This window comes from Eublepharis macularius, chromosome 8 (assembly GCF_028583425.1).
Source record: "Eublepharis macularius isolate TG4126 chromosome 8, MPM_Emac_v1.0, whole genome shotgun sequence".
NCBI lineage: Eukaryota > Metazoa > Chordata > Lepidosauria > Squamata > Eublepharidae > Eublepharis > Eublepharis macularius.
Genome location: NC_072797.1, coordinates 44,875,290 through 44,891,810, shown reverse-complemented (window position 1 = coordinate 44,891,810; position 16,521 = coordinate 44,875,290). Strand labels below are relative to the sequence as shown.

The window sequence follows — 16,521 nt, the reverse complement described above, 5'->3', positions numbered from 1 at the left end:
ACTGTGGTGTTCCCATTACGATGTGTGGGTGTGAAAGTTGGAGAGTGAAGAACGCTGACAGGAAGAAAATGGATTCATTTGAAATGTGGTGCTGGAGGAGAGTTTGTGGATACCATGAACAGCTAGAAAGACAAATAATTGGGTACTAGATCAAATCAAGCCTGAATTCTCCCTAGAAGCTAAAATGACAAAACTGAGACTATCGTACTTTGATCACATCATGAGAAGACAAGATTCTCCAGAAAAGTCAATAATGCTAGGAAAAGTAGAAGGCAGTAGGAACAGAGGAAGACCTAAAATGAGATGACTTTACTCAATAAAAGAAGCCATGTCCTCCAGTTTGCAGGATCTGAGCAAGTGTTAATGATAGGACATTTTGGAGGTCTTTCATTCATAGGATTACCATAGGTTGGAGGCAACTTGATGGCACATAACAACAACAAGAAGCCTCCACTTCTAATGCTATCCCTTTCCTCAGGTTTCAGAGAGGGAGAAACCAGAGAGTTAGAAAGATAGACAGGTCAGGGCTTCTGTTTACTGTTTTCTCCTTTACTGCCCTGAACTATACTTTGATGTGTAGATTGCTAATCTCAAGACTTCCCCCTCAGGAATAGATTGGTAGATAGGAATCTCCTTTTGAAGTATGGAATTCCTATAATAAAGAACTTACTTCTTTTCTAAAACTAAGACAACTATGTCTTTCTCTTTCATGCTCACACCAGCCAGCATGCTCCAACCACCCATCATCACATTTTCTCTGCAATCAATACTATTCTCTTAAGGAACAGTTTCTGTTCCTTTTAATAGGGAAAAAGATGAGTCTATTTTATTTTACTTTTCAGTTACTTTATCATTACATTGTATTTTGGAAATGGAAATGGAGTCTACTCTTTCCCAGAGTAGACTCTGTTTCCTTGTTGAAATAGCTTTGTTTGCATGCTTGCTCACTGTTGTTTGGGGGGGGGGGCTGGGTGTGGGAGAACAGTTTTTTTATGGTAGTGGGGGGGCTGCTCAGCCACTCCTAAGCTCCTCTTTCAATTTCATTCCTTTTTTAAATGGAATGGTGGCATCTGTTGCAGAAAAGGACAGTTCCTAAAATGGTAGCCTGAGTGCTGTCTCTCTGAAACAATGAGAAAGCCCATCTGCATGAACAAGATTGGGGGGCAGGGATGCAGATCAGAGGCCTTTTAAAAAATTCCTTTTGCCCTGTTTCAGCCCGGAGAGAACATTGGCAAGGAATGTGCACTTAATTATGTGATTTTGTTAATAATGTGTTCTGAATGTCTGTGTTTTTGAAGTGGAGTTTCTAAACAGTATGCTAAGAAAGCAAGGTATATACAATCCTAGGTAGTATAACTGTGAATTTTCTTTGGGGTCGTGACTAGCATTGTTCTGAATTGCCTCAAAATGTGCTTGTACTCACTTATAGCATATGAGTTTGAAATGAGAAGGAGATTGCTACTACTCTAAACTCTGTACATTGCTCAGAAATCGAGTGGACAGCAACTGTTTTGTTTTCTGCTTTGGTTCAGGCTTCAACCACACATTTACCAAATGAAGGCATCTGCGATGCCACAATTTAGTAAATTTCAGTACTAAGTCACCCTTATGAATAAGGCAGAATCAAGACTCCTGTAAACGAACATCCCGGAAAACTTAAAAAATGTTCCCCTACAGGCTTTTCTGTGTTGACTTTCTTAGTGTCAAATTTGTGACCATTAGTTTGTCCTATACACATGGTATGTATATTTGTAGATCTTAAAGTGACTATCCTAAAAGTAAATTTCAAAAACAGGACACGTCAGGAGATTGCTGAGATAGCACTATAACCACTGGCCAACTCCCACCTTTTCCTAGGTTTGGCCCAGCCCAGGGGCATTGTTAGGGGGGTCCCCATGGGTGCCTGGGTCCCCCTAAATTTGTGGGGAGCCCTCCCTAAATCCTCCATGGCTCCGCCTCCATAGATGGTGGCAATGGAAGCCCCTCCCTATGATGTCACTGGGCCCCAATTCTTTTAAGGACCGGATACAGCAATGCCTCTGGCCCAGCTCCAGCTTCCACCACCACCACCACCCAGAAATTGGAAAGTATACGTCCCTGTTCACACCCAATCTACTCATCGGTGAGTTTGCTGTAATTCTCTACAGGATTCTTACATCCTATAATTCCTGGTATTTTTCTGCCCCCAGATATTAGGTACACAGCAGTTTTGTAACAGAACTATGCTACTCTATTGCAAGTAAACATGTAATCTTTCTCTTTTTTTAATAATATAAGAATATTTCAATAGTTTTCAATAAGTATTGTCATCTTGGCATTTATTAGATGTCAGGAGGCTATTATCTTGTGAAAAATAGTTTTATTTCACTGACATTTTCATGTCTGTGAAATAAACAAGATTTATTCAGCCAATTAACATTTGAATGTCATGTTTAGATACAACTTGAAATCTGTTACAATCAGATTCAGTTTTATCTTATTTTCTGAACATATTCAAAATGGAGGATGAAATTCTTTTTCACTATTCATCAGTATTAACTTCAAAATGTGGGAAACAATAAACACAAGGAAGCAAAAGCAACAGTCAAAAACTAATTACAGAAAAATATTAGTGTATTATATATAATGTGTAAGAGCCAGTACATGCTCCATATTACTACAAATATTTAAAGGTTCACTGTGATAGGCCATGTAATAAGGGTGAATGCAAACAAGAGAAAGCTGAATCTCAGTTCTGGAATTTTACTCCATCACATCTGATACATTAGGCTTGCTTTCAAATACTATGCAAGAACTCTTTTCCTGGATAAACACAATTTATTGATAATAGTTTGTTAATATGGGATTTCATATTATAACTGCTATTGTGTTTCAGATGTTCTCTGCCTTGATCTTTCTTGTATAGAACAGGTTGAAACTCTATACAGATGTACATAACAATTTCTGCTATTATATTCATAATACATAACTAAGGATTGTTTATGTTCATAACATAATTTATCCTATTATATTTGTAACTATAGATTGTTTATGTATGAATATTAAATGCTGTGCCTTCAGATTCCACTCAGGTTCTTCTCTCTGGTCCACTAATAGTGCTACAGTTTACAGAGTATTTTCATTCACTCTGTGCAAATAAAAGAAGGTTTTGAAAACTTGTGATCTCTATATAAAAATTAGGCTACAAGTGCAATTCTAGTCAATGATGAGAATTTGGGATGAGATAAAAGAGTCATTTTTGCTCCTTTCAGAAACCAGTTGAGAGAAGATTAAATTCTGCAGACTGATTTACAGAAGATATTATTGCAGTTACTAAGGATCTTACAGGATAGCATTCCCATGAATTGTCAGCCTATCAATTACAAATGGATGAGCCCATGATAAACCTGAAGGTTGAGACACAGTCCTTTCTGGTCTGCCTAGTGTATTTATTGTGGGGGAACTCAGTTGTTTAGTCCAGCACACAATATTCACAACTGTGTGTTTTTCTAATTAAACTGGCATTTTTGAACCTGGTACCCAGGTTCAAATAAATAAAATACAAACCAGATCTTTAGCCTTTGGGATACATAAAATGCTACATTTAATGAACAAAAAAAATGAAGTTTTTTTAAAGAAGTGCTTAAATAGTATCCGTAACCGAGTATAACAAATATTGCAACTATTTATTCTTAAGATACATTGTGAAGAGATACTTAAAAACATTATTGACACTGTAACTACATATACACTGTTTAAAACGATTCCCACTGATTTAAAGTGAATTTACTACCACAATAAATGTACTTAGGATTAGTACCTCTGGATAATGGAATTACTATTATCCTCTAGAAGTTCAATATAAACAAACATGTTGCTTTATGAAAGGTAAGGTAGGACAGGCTGGTATCATATTTCTAATTATCTGTTGTCAGCACTTCCTTTGATACACTTTACCAGTACATACACTTCAGAAAATCACAACTGTGTATCTGATGCAAATGAATCATCAACAAAGAACAGGTTAGACAATTGGAATTTACAGAGGATCCCTGCTGGCTAGGAGGGAAGACCTGCAGGCAGAGTCTTCCCAGTCAGAGAGCATTCCCAGCAGTCAGAGAGCATTCAAGGAAACTTGGAGAATATTGTGTTTGTTTGGTGATAAACTATTGCATTTGCTTTTACTTGGTGTGCCTCTGATATAACTGGACCCTAATTTATTAAGTCATAAACCATTATTTTATTCCATTATTTAATTCCAGACTTCTGGTAGACATATCTAAATGCATGTTTAGGATTGGACTGTAACTAAATCAAGAGAAAAAGATCATTATTAGTATAAGTGTGGTTTTCAGACCGTAAAAAGGTATCTGTTAGACATGATATTAGAATTGTGGTGTGACAAGGTTTCATATGACATTCAAAAGGTTATCCCCATATGAGTAGGGCCAATCACATGAGCTTCTGTCATCTGAGCAATCCCCAGACAAGTGACCACTGCACTGCAATAATCTACAAGATGAGCCGTACCCATGTAATTGCTGGTCTTTAAACATGCAATGGCACAGGAACAATCCTCAACAGTTCCTACATCATGGCTGGAAGGTCTAAATGTAACTTTATGGGTGTGCAAGCCAACAAGTCACAATCAACTTATGGCAACTCCAACAAGGGGCTTTCAAGGCAAATGAGAAGCAGAGGTGGTTTGCCATTGCCTTCCTCTGCAAAGTCTTCCTTGGTGGTCACCCATCCAAGTAATTTAGCTGCTTGGCTTCTGAGACTGGATGAGATCAGGCTACATCATGCCACCTTCCCTTCCTAAGTGAAATCTATTGTACAGGTCTGTTAACAAAACTATCTCTCTCCTTTCAGGTCAACCATTGATGGGTAAAATGCTAAAAAGATATAAAAGAAGCTCCAACTAGCTGCAAAAATGCTCCAAAAGTCATTATTGTCTATTGTGAAATATTCCCACAAAGTGTGTTAAGATATATAATTATACTTATAGGAACAATTAAAATTCTGTACTGTAAGGGGAGCTGTTGGCACACAATACAAAGACTGTGCATTAGATCATCCATCAGCTTCTGTAATATCCACTTCCAGCTATAAGGAGTCATGTTTCAACACCTCCGATTCCCTGATGCTGACAAGCTAAACAACTTGTTTTGTCTCTGGGAGCTCTTCTCTTGGTGATTAACTGCTTATAGTGAATACTAATTATATGAAAATACAGTACTGTAAAAAAAAAAAGAACGAAAGAACTGCCCTATTTCCTCTACCTTTAGTAACATCACCCCCTCCCCCTTGCATCTGAAAGGTATATTTTTGTTCCGGCTAATACAAAGATGGCATTTTTCTGCATCACAAATAAATTAATTTTCCTCTTACTATACATTTGGAAAGCACTAAAGCGACTTGAGTAGATGTCGTTTCTTTGTTCTCCTGTCTGCAAGTAACTTAACAACAGAGTATAACTACTTTGTTAAATGTTTGCAATAACCACAAGTATGTAATTGCAGTGTGGTATGTGTGAATTAGGGAACTATTACTGGCAATGGAGCCTGATATGTCCCCAATTCTCTACATCCTAATTTGAAAATATACCATAAATTGTCATTTGTGAGAAATGCACCCCAAATTAAAATTCTTTTTAATGGAGGAGACTAAGAATGTTCTATTGTCTTTCTGCATCCAAAGAGCTGGTTAAAACGCTAACGTGGCAAAATTAGAAACCATGAAACAATATAAAGGCAGAGAGTGATTAAATCCACCAAACACATTCAAAGCAGCTTAAGCTACTTTCTAATTAAAAAGGAAAAGATATCACTAGCCACATTCAGATGGGCTAATCTAGATAAAGCTAATGGATCATTCCAAACACAAAAGCTACTGATGCTGCTATACAGGAGACTAAGTTTAGAAATGACCTCAGGATTCCAACTCCCTCCCCAGCCCTAGGTGCATGGAGGAGAGCGGAGTACAGCCAGGGCACTCCAGTATGATCACTCTATTCCTGCTCATTAAATCAGCATTGCAGCCACTGGCACTGGAAGAAGAAGGATGCTTCACCTTTCTGACAAACTAATAAAGGGTCACATGATCCAAGATACATATAAAAGGAAAATAACTGTTTTCATGAAGAGTTTAAACCTGTGATGGCTATAAATATAGCCATGTAAAGATGCTGTCTAAATTTAATAATTACTAGTTTTGATGCATCATGTTTAAAACAAAATTTTGATAAAGTCCATATTCAGCATTCTTTACCATATTAAAGGCCTAGGTGTTTTGTTTGTTCATCTTGAGCATAAATTTTAAAGCTATCTCTAGCTTTAAGATTCTTTCCTCTTATCATTTAAAGGAAAAGAAAAATGGCTAGCAGGTTTAGTCAACTATAGGCTTTCTGCCAGGAGTCTAAAGATCAAGCTTCTTCAAACTGAGATGATATCATCTGCCCCAGGATACAGATACTCACAGAATCTGAAATATAGGAGAAGTGAATCACAAACTACCCCACCCCAACATTTTTATCTTTTTATTTTTCTTCTGTGACTCAGACTTTCCCACATTTATGTACATTTTTCCTTTTTATTATTTCTTTATGCAGAAGCCATCTTACCTAAAAAAAATGCTCAAAAATGCAGCACAGGAGTTTGATAGCAGCAGAAGTCCAAAACATGATACTCATTGCAAATTGCCTCTGGTGCCACATGAATTCCAGCCACCAAACACTTGGAGGCATCATGGTGATGGAGCGGGGGGGGCATGTTCAGAACAGGCCATCACAAGCTGGGTGGTGCTGTGAAGGAGCGCTCTTGGTGCTGAGCATCATCCCTTGAACCTGGTAGATGCCCTGCAGCCCATCAAAGAGGCAGATGACACTGGGCATCTCTTGGCACAGATGGGCTGTGCTGGCCAGGATAAGCAAGGCTGGCAAAAATGTCATCCCAGTTTGGAGCCAGGGTGGACTTGCCCGGTGGGCACCCAAGGAGGTTTCCTAGTGCAGCCCACCCTTAAAATAGTCAGCTTCTGTTCAAATAAGCAATGACATAGATCAGCCATTTAAATAATTAAATATTTGAATATAAATAAACAACTAGTTAACCCCACGTAATTGTGTCTGTGTATTCATTTTGGCATGTCACATTTGGGATGCTGGGGTAAGCAGGAGCCATCTTACCTAAAAAACATGCTCGAAAATACAGCACAGGAGCTTGATAGCTGCAGGAGTACAGAACATGATACTCATAGCGAATTGTCTCTGATGTCGCATGGATTCCAGCCACCTGAGAGTCATCCAGAGCTTCCTGAAACAACAAATATCAACACCCATGAACAAGAGAGCATGAATTATACCATGATATGGACCCTCTTAGTGATTACATAGCAATTGCTTTGATTAATAATGTTAGGAAGGAAAAGACAGGCAAACTATACAAAGAGAGCTCACATTGCATGCCTCAGCTACAGGATGAGATCAGGTTCCTCCAGTATTACAACTGACACAAAACAGGTTTGTACATACCCAAAATTCAAACACTGGCTTGTCAGTCTTATTTTCTCCCCCATTATGCTGACTGTCTGCACTATTTTTTTAAATACTTGCATACATGCTAATCTGTTCATATTTGCCTTATTAACACTTTTTAAAAGTATACAAAACTTCCAGGAGTGTGTTTGGGGCCAAAATCAGCCTGCTGCAAAGTGCGGGAGCACCCCAGGGCCCATTGTGCTGCCTCGGCCACTGTGGAGCACTGCTGGGAGGGCCCTGGAGAGCTCCTGTGCTTCATAGTGGGCCAATTTAGGCCCCAAACGGACCCAATTCAGCCCCAAATAGGCCAAAATGAGTCCGCTGAGGAGCACAGGCACACTCCCAGAGGCAGCATGAGGCCCTGAGCAATGGTGTCACTTCCTGGAAGTGATATCATCACACAGCCCAGGAGCGCACGCAAAGACATCTACAAAGGTGAGTGCCAGATCTCCCACCTCTTGATGTTATCACGATGGCTGTGTGAGCGCTCTCCCAAACAAAGCGCAGAAACGCTTCTGTGAGTGGTGTGACAATGTCACTTACAGAAGTGATGTCGCCACACCAGTAGGGAGTGCATGCACAGCGCACATTCCTGAGGTGCCTGATGGTGGCAGGCAAGCTCCAGGAGCTTGCCCCATCCTGCCGATCACTGGGCAATCCGCATATGAGGAGGCAAATCCCCAGTAGTTTGCCTGCCACTGGTGGGCACCTGGGAACCCTAACTGGAGGATGAGAAGACCTGGTAATCCTAATTCCACCACTTTGGAGTACTACATTTTGATAATCCTAGTTTGCAGCTTAATCCATGTACCCATTTTAAGATCCATTTGCTCCCATATTTTTCAATTAAGATTTTCATCAGAGGCTATACTATGAATTCACCTTCACAAGCTAGGCAAATGATTACTGGGGAAAAGGACATGGTGGCACCACAGCTGTTAAGCTTCTTTCCAATGAAAATTAGTCAGTCAGTTTGACACCAACCACATGAAGACGTTTTCCTATGTTTCTAATTGCATTTAGACAAAAGGAAGCCTCTATTTTGTTACCTATTGGTAATTTTATTACATTTGTGTTAATTAGATATACTATTTTAATTTTAGACCAGGAATCAGGAACATTTTATAACTAAAAAGACAAACTGGCATTTTCACAATATGAGCACCTAACTTACCCCAGTTTTTCTACATTGCTGCCTTCTCACAGGCATGTTTAAAAGAAGGAAGAGGGAAAGGTGGAGCCTGCGCCCTTTAAAAGAATGCAAAATTCCTAGCAACCTCTGTAGCTAATTTGTAATGAGAAATGAGGCCTGCATAGAGAGTGCAGAAAGAGGGTGAAACTTTCAAAAGCAAAAAAACTTTTCAAATGGCAGGCAATTTTGGCTTTCTGTCACCTTAGAAGAACGTTTCAAAAACAGAGGATAAAGCCATCAGAAATGTGGTAGGAAAGCGATTCAGAAAGAAACGTGTGTGAAATGCATTGACTAACCTGTAGCATGAAGAAGCCAAAAAAGGCCATCTGAAAGTAGCCTAAGTTCAGAGCCTGAGATCAACAAAGAACCAATACAAGAAAGCCCAGTTCTATAATAGAAAAGATGCAACTCAACATTACCGATAACTGACATGTTAGTTACTAATCCATAAAGAAAAGAAGTGGCACACATGAGGTCTTATGATAATAGATATACACTGGAGCACCCTGTTCAATTATTTAATGCACTGGCATACATATGCATATGGTTCCCACCTGAGTTATTGGCAACTGTTCACTTCTATTATTTACTTTACTGTAAAGTATCTCTAAGAAGCCCTTTTGTCCCTGTGACAGAACCCTGAGATTCAATATGGCTCAAGTGTGCCCCTTAGAGCATCTGGGTTCTCAGGCTTACATGAGAATAACGCTTTATACTTCATTCCACATTGGCACTACCTGGCCAACTTAATCCTTTTTTGACAATGAAAAACTGGTTTGGGCCAGATTCCCTTTTAGTCATGGAACTGCAAAGCCATTAAAATGGTAGGACCATCCTAAAATAATTCTCTGATTGGTAGCAATAGCCTTTGACAACAGAGATGGGACTTTGCTTAGGAATGGATAGATCTGCTAATCAATCTCACCGAGGAGGCTGCTTAGGTCAGACCCCATTGGCCATAAATATCTGGGAGCGCTGGACTTTTCTTTGTCCCCAATTTGGAACAGCTGAACATTTTGAGACCCCAAGACCAGTGGGCTAGGGGTTAAGGTCTCTTCCACTATCTTGGTACTGCAAGGAACTCTGTGCATGCTCCGAGGAACCTGCTAGGTAAAGTGTACTTAGCTGAGTTAGATCAACATTATTGTTTTTATTTTAGAGTCTGTGTGCTGTGTGATAGTGTGCTCTTCCCTGTATTTGGTATTTTGTACTCTTTCCTACCCCTTTTTAATCCATCTACCATGTCCCCTTTTTTCTATAATAAACCTCCTCTCTCTAAAGACATTTTTGGCTTCCTTTGTACAATACATTTCTCTAGGATATTTCTCTGAATCTCTTCCTAATATGCCAGACCACTTGGGAGCTACGTAGTTTGCAATAAGGTATTTTCCAGGATTTCCACCCTGTTGCAAGGACTAAGCTGGAAGGGTACCTTCTCAGCAGGTCAGTCTAGATGTTCTCAGAAGATATCTGAGTGGCAGCAATGGATTATCATGGTGCTTTCCAGGGAAACCATGGTGTAAGGGAATTCCCAACAGGGAACGCCGCTCTTCTCCCTTTCCAAACTATAACAGTCCCATAAAAATCTTTGGTTGCCACAGGATTTCCACTTCTCTCATTTTGATGGGAGAACTCCCTGCTCACCACTACTCACCTGGACAGCGGAGGGGAAATGCTGAGCGAAATTACGGGTGATTGGCAGGGCCTGGTGCAATGACTTTCACTTCTATCATTTACCTTTCTGTAAGGTATCTCTAAGAAGCTGTTTAGTCCCATAAATATCTCTGGTTGCCACAGGATTTCAACATCTCTCATTTTGGTGGGAGATCTTCTATCCCTACCTGCCACTGCTCATCTAGACAGTGGGAGGAAAATGCTGGGTGAAAGGAAGGTGATTGGCAGGGCTGACGCAATCACATCACTTTCAGTGCAATGGATAAGTGATGTCATCACATCAGGCAATGTTCTAGAATTTCCCTAAAACTCTCTGGTTTGCACTAGAAGTGGGGCCACCAGGCCAGGGACAATGCCAATGAAGTAAGTCCCTGCCAATTCAATTTCCCACCAGTAGTCTGCCATTCCCTTCACATAGTGGTTACTCTGGTATCCCATTACAGAATCCTACCCCTCCAATATTCCTTAATTTAAGTATTTCATTTTCTTTTTTGAAGAGCAATATTTGGTTTTGTACTGAGCTACAGTTGGCTCCACAGTCATAGGTTGCCGAACTATTGTAGACTTTGATTTTTAGATTGTAGGTTACCTTCACTGACTGATATTGCAGAAAGACAAAGTAAGAACCCATATGTGGAAGGATAGAAAAATATTTTGTTGCACTTTTGTTAAACTTACAGCAACATTTTGGTGGCATGGTAAATTGGGTTGCATGTGAAGAAAAGGAGACTCACAATTACTTCACTGTGTTCCCAATTCTGCATGGATCCAGTCTATCTATATTCTCAACATACTTTTTTATTGTTTCTTGGCAGACTGATGATTCAGCATCTTGGACAGAATCAATCTTGTAAAGATCACCCTCTATTACCATCCTTGCATAGAAACCACTGCTGAGAAAAATTCAGCCACAGCCAAAGTAATACCCAGCTCTGTATCAGCTAGCAAGGAATACGTAGTAACAAGCAATACTCATAAACTATAACTGTATCCATATGTCTCTCAGAGAGGCAGTATAGCATTTTTTCCTCCTTTTTGTGACCTATATATTCCTGCCTCCCTGATTTCCTTAAGTGTTCCATTAGATTTTCGCTGCCACCAAAGGCTCTCACCTTAGTCTTCTCTGAGTTTGATTTATCGTATAGGAAACCTTGGCTATCGGTAGTAGTATGACAGAAGCACATGGGGGTGGCTGTGAGGTAAAAAAGAGTTCCTTTATGGCTGATGAAACAGGCATTTTGCTTAACTAAAAACTGAGCTATACCAAAATAGGTATAGCTCCTTAAATGTCTATTAACCGATCCAGTCACAAACACTAATTTTCCACACAGCTGCTATTTAGGCTAAAAGTAATCAACAGACGTGGTTACAAAGATTTGTTTCTCTCAGTTGCCACTTATGAGTTCACCTGGGCTCAGGAGCACATGGTCTGCAGCTGCTAGAGGAGGTAAGGGCTTTTTGCCTTTCTTGGCTGTGGTGGGTTAAGCTGAGAAGCTAAGGGTGGTCCTCTCTAGCTTTGGGGCTTTTTGTGTGTAGTTTTGTGTTGATTTGAGTGTAGTTTTGAGGCTGAGTGTGTTTGGGCTTGATTGTGTTTGAGGGTGAGTGTGTTTGTAAGGCTGCTGGGGGTTGCTGGAGTACAAGCCACACACCCCCTTTGTGCTCACCTCCTGTGCTTAGCAGGAAGTGACCTTTTGCATTGAAAAGGCAACTGCTGGGCAGGGGCGCGAGCCTTTGGCGCGAGCCGAAGGGCGAGAGCTAAAGGGCTCTTGGCCTGTGGCTCTTAGCCGGGGGATCATAGCCGTTTTCTTTCCTCTTAGTGTGTTATTCCTAAAACAGAATAATGAAGTCAGAATGCCAGCAGGGGGTTGGGGGCTTTCCAGTGTATTGCACTGAGTGTCACATGTATGACTATCTGCCTTCTGGTCAGAAGTCCTGGATGTGTGCTCGCTGCAAGGAGCTCCTGGCTCTCAGGGAACGAGTACGTACCCTTGAGGCCAAGGTGGCTGACCTGGAGAAGCGGAGACAGTTAGATAGGCACGAGGACAAGATTCTCAGGGACAGGACAGATGTGTCCCACTCTAAAAATGGCAGCGTTCTTGTTGTCAAGGAGAATGAGGATCTTGTGGAATCAGGGCACCGTATTGAGGATAAGGGGAACATGCCCTCAGAAGGGACCTCTTCTTCAGTTGGTGAGCAGGTTTCCTTTCGCATCAAGGAACCATCCCTGGGTGGGGCGGGAGGGAGGCTCTTGGTAGTTGGTGATTCGATCCTTAGACAAGTAGATAGCTGGGTGGCACAACCGCGTTCTGACCGTATGGTGACTTGCCTGCCTGGTGCGAAGGTAGCAGACATTACGCGTGTTATAGATAGGCTGGTAGATAGTGCTGGGGAAGAGTCAGCGGTCGTGGTCCATGTTGGAACCAATGATGTTGGGAAATGCAGTCGTGAGGTCTTGGAACAAAAATTTAGGCTGTTAGGCAGGAGACTCAAGGCCAGGACCTCCAAGGTAGCCTTCTCAGAAGTGCTACCTGTTCCACGCGCAGGGCCAGAGAGACAAACGCAGATCAGGAGTCTCAATGCGTGGATGAGACGATGGTGTAGGGAGGAAGGGTTCAAGTTTGTTAGGCACTGGGATTCTTTTTGGGACAAGCGGGAGCTGTACAAGAGAGACGGTCTCCACTTGTCCCGAGAAGGAACCCGGCTGCTGGCACTTAAAATCAAAAAGGTGGCAGAGCAGTTTTTAAACTAAATGCTAGGGGAAAGCCGACAAGAGATAAAGTGTCTCTGGTTCAGGATGGTTCATCTCAGAGAGATGAAGGGCTAGGTATAACACTTCTACAGGGAGATAGATTAGAGTTGTCAACTGAGATGGAGACAAACAGTGCAGATGACCTAACTACGTCTCGAGGCAAAGTGTGCCGGGGAAGTTACAGGTGTTTATATACAAATGCTAGAAGTGTCCGAGGTAAAATTGGGGAGCTGGAATGTTTAGTGTTGGGCGAATCCATAGACATTGTGGGCATATCAGAAACTTGGTGGGATGAGGAAAATCAGTGGGACACGGTGATTCCTGGATATAAATTATATCGGAAGGATAGGGAGGGAAGGGTTGGTGGTGGGGTGGCTCTATATGTCAGAGAAGGTATACATTCCAGTAAGATTGAGAAGGTAACTGAATTAGATTCGCTTCTGGAAATGCTATGGGTTGAAATTACGGGCCCAAATGGAAACTTAACTGTGGGAGTTTGTTATCGCCCTCCAGATCAGAAAATAGAGGAGGATTATAAAATGATGACAGGATTAAAGATGGCTGCTAAACAAAAAAACTGTGTTGTAATGGGTGATTTTAACTACCCACACATTGACTGGGCCAATGGGTGTTCGAATCGGGGGAGAGAAAGGGAGTTTCTAGACTGTCTCAATGACTGTGCTATGGAACAGATGGTTACAGAACCTACTAGGGGAGAGGTGATCCTGGATTTGGTCCTCAGTAATGCTGAAGACCTGGTGAGAGATGTAAATGTGATTGCACCACTTGGGAACAGTGACCATAATGTTATTGAGTACAACATATGTATAAATAGGAAATTGCCAAATAAGACCAACACAGCCATGTTTAACTTCAAAAGGGGTAACTTTTCTGAGATGAGGGGGTACGTGAAGAAGAAACTGAAAGGGAAAGTAAAAAAGGTCAAAACACTTGGGGAATCTTGGAGACTATTTAAAACTACAATCCTGGAAGCTCAAATTAAATATATACCGCTGGTTAGGAAAGGCACAAATAGGTTTAGGAAAAGGCCAGCATGGTTAACAAGCAATGTAATAGAAGCTGTAAAAGGTAAAAAGGATTCTTTTAGGCAGTGGAAAACTAGTCGGAGTGAGGTTGATAAAAAGGAGCATAAGCTGTGGCAAAAAAAGTGCAAGTCTGTGATCAGACAGGCAAAAAGGGAATATGAGGAGCATATTGCAAAGAACATAAAGAAAAACAATAAACAATTCTTTAAATATATTAGAAGTAGGAAACCAGCTAGGGAGGCCGTGGGGCCCTTGGATGACCAAGGCGTAAAAGGATTACTAAAGGGTGATAGGGAAATGGCCGAGAAGCTGAATGCGTTCTTTGCTTCTGTCTTCACTGTGGAAGATAAGAAGTGCATGCCCACTCCGGAAGCACTGACTTTGGGAGGGGTTTTGAAAGACCTGAGTCACATTGAGGTGACGAGAGAGGAGGTTATGCGACTGCTAGATAATTTAAAAACTGATAAATCACCGGGCCCAGATGGCATACATCCAAGAGTTCTGAAAGAACTCAAGTGTGAACTTGTAGATCTCCTCACAAAAATATGTAATCTGTCATTAAACTCTGCATCTGTTCCTGAGGACTGGAAGGTAGCTAATGTTGTCCCCATCTTTAAAAAAGGTTCCAGGGGAGATCCGGGAAATTACAGGCCAGTCAGCCTGACGTCAATACCGGGTAAGTTGGTGGAAACTGTTACCAGAACTGCTCTTTATTATAATGGGGAATTAGCTGTAGCAGTCTGTAACTATTAATATTAAGCGAGGATCATAACCTATGTTTACGGAGGTCCCGATCCCAGACACTCTAGTGAAAAAAGAGACAGACAAGGAGTAAGGTCCAAACACGTGTATTGAGTGTAGCGTAAGCCTAGCTTGCACAATCATACAAGGAACATACAAGGTCTAAGAAATGCAGAGTAGGAAATACAGAGACGTTCGCATTAGCTGGTTCCCAACGATGATAGGGGGAATACTCACTTATCCTGGAGCGAAGCAGAGACACAGCAGCGAGGGTGGCCCAATGCCAGCACTGGAACCACAGACGGACAGCAAGGAGGTCTGGATAGGGAATGGCCGAGGCCCCGAGTGGTCTGGGAGACCAGCTTAAATACCCCAAAACGTACCCTGGGGCTGGTGCTGTACTTGGTGGTTCTCACAGATTAAAACAAAGGGTCTAATGGGTCACTGAATGGCTTGGATGGGCCACTTTGGTAATCAGATTGTGATAAGTGACACCTCAGGAAGAGGGGACAAAAGAGGGAGGGGGAAATCCGAGTGGGCTGAATGGATGTTCCAGCGGACAGGGCTTGTCCTGATGTCATCAGCTTTGGAATGCGGAGGTTTCTTTGAGATGCATTCTTTAAGTGCTTGGGATGGTCGGCACTTAGTTCCTTCTCCGGGGCGGCTCCTAAGATATGCAGAGCGGGGCGAGGGGCTTTCGCTGCGGACGTGGTGTGCCCGCTTCGCCGAAATGGCTTCTCAAAGCAGTCTTCTTCCCAGGGTCTTCTTGCTGCCTGAGAACATGGATGCCGGCTGGGCATAGCTGGGCTGGTTTGCAGGTTGCCCGGTAGCGAGGGCAAGCTCGGGGACCGGCCCGCGGGAGGCTCCAGGCGAGAACTGACCAGGGAGCGCCTAGCCAGCGTGCGCCTAGCCAGCGTGCGCCTAGCCAGCGTGCGCCTAGCCAAATAGATACATAGGATTAAAAGCAGGGACAATTAAAAGCAATTCATACAGGGTAAAGTGAAATGTGCAAGCATGGCATAATTCATCAAGGGTAGAGTAATTCATAAATGGCTAAAATCATAAATACATATATGTGATTAAAAGCAATAGTTCATGAAGTCAAAAGCAGCAAGAATAAAAGCAAGTGCGTGGAAACAATTCATGAGGGGTAAGCGGCGGAAGGGCTCATAGGGGACAGAAAAATAAACTCTGCAATTAAAAGACCAACTCATATAGTCAGATTAAAACCAAATTCATCGAGCTTAAAATCAGAAATAAACTAACCTTTAAAAGGGACCGTTCAGAAGGGGTCCCGGTTAAAACCAAATTCATAAAATAATGGATATGCTAGAATTACCTCGGCGGAGGGAGTCGGGTTAAAAAGGCAATTCAAGGTTAAAATCAAATTCATAGGGATAAAGTTCATGGGCGCACTTGCAATAGATAGAGAGGGGGACTAGTTCGGGGCTAAATTCATGGGAGTTAAAATTCATAAAAGCAATGGGGAGAAATTCATAAGACCATAGAGTAACAAAGATCACAGGCGGCTCAGTCCGCAGTACAGCTGCTGGACTGGGTTGCATATATACAAGAACAAGCAAACTTAGTTCATGTGCTCCAAAAC

General features: G+C 41.7%; 1 protein-coding gene across 2 annotated transcripts in view; it reads right to left on the bottom strand.

Moving 5' to 3' along the window:
- Positions 1-16,521, bottom strand: part of ATG10 (autophagy related 10) — a 182,839-nt gene that overhangs the window by 53,049 nt on the left and 113,269 nt on the right. For both annotated transcript variants that reach the window (XM_054986777.1, XM_054986778.1), the window contains one exon: positions 7,163-7,289. In XM_054986777.1, the coding sequence (XP_054842752.1) occupies positions 7,163-7,289 (127 nt within the window). The remainder of the gene's footprint in view (positions 1-7,162; positions 7,290-16,521) is intronic.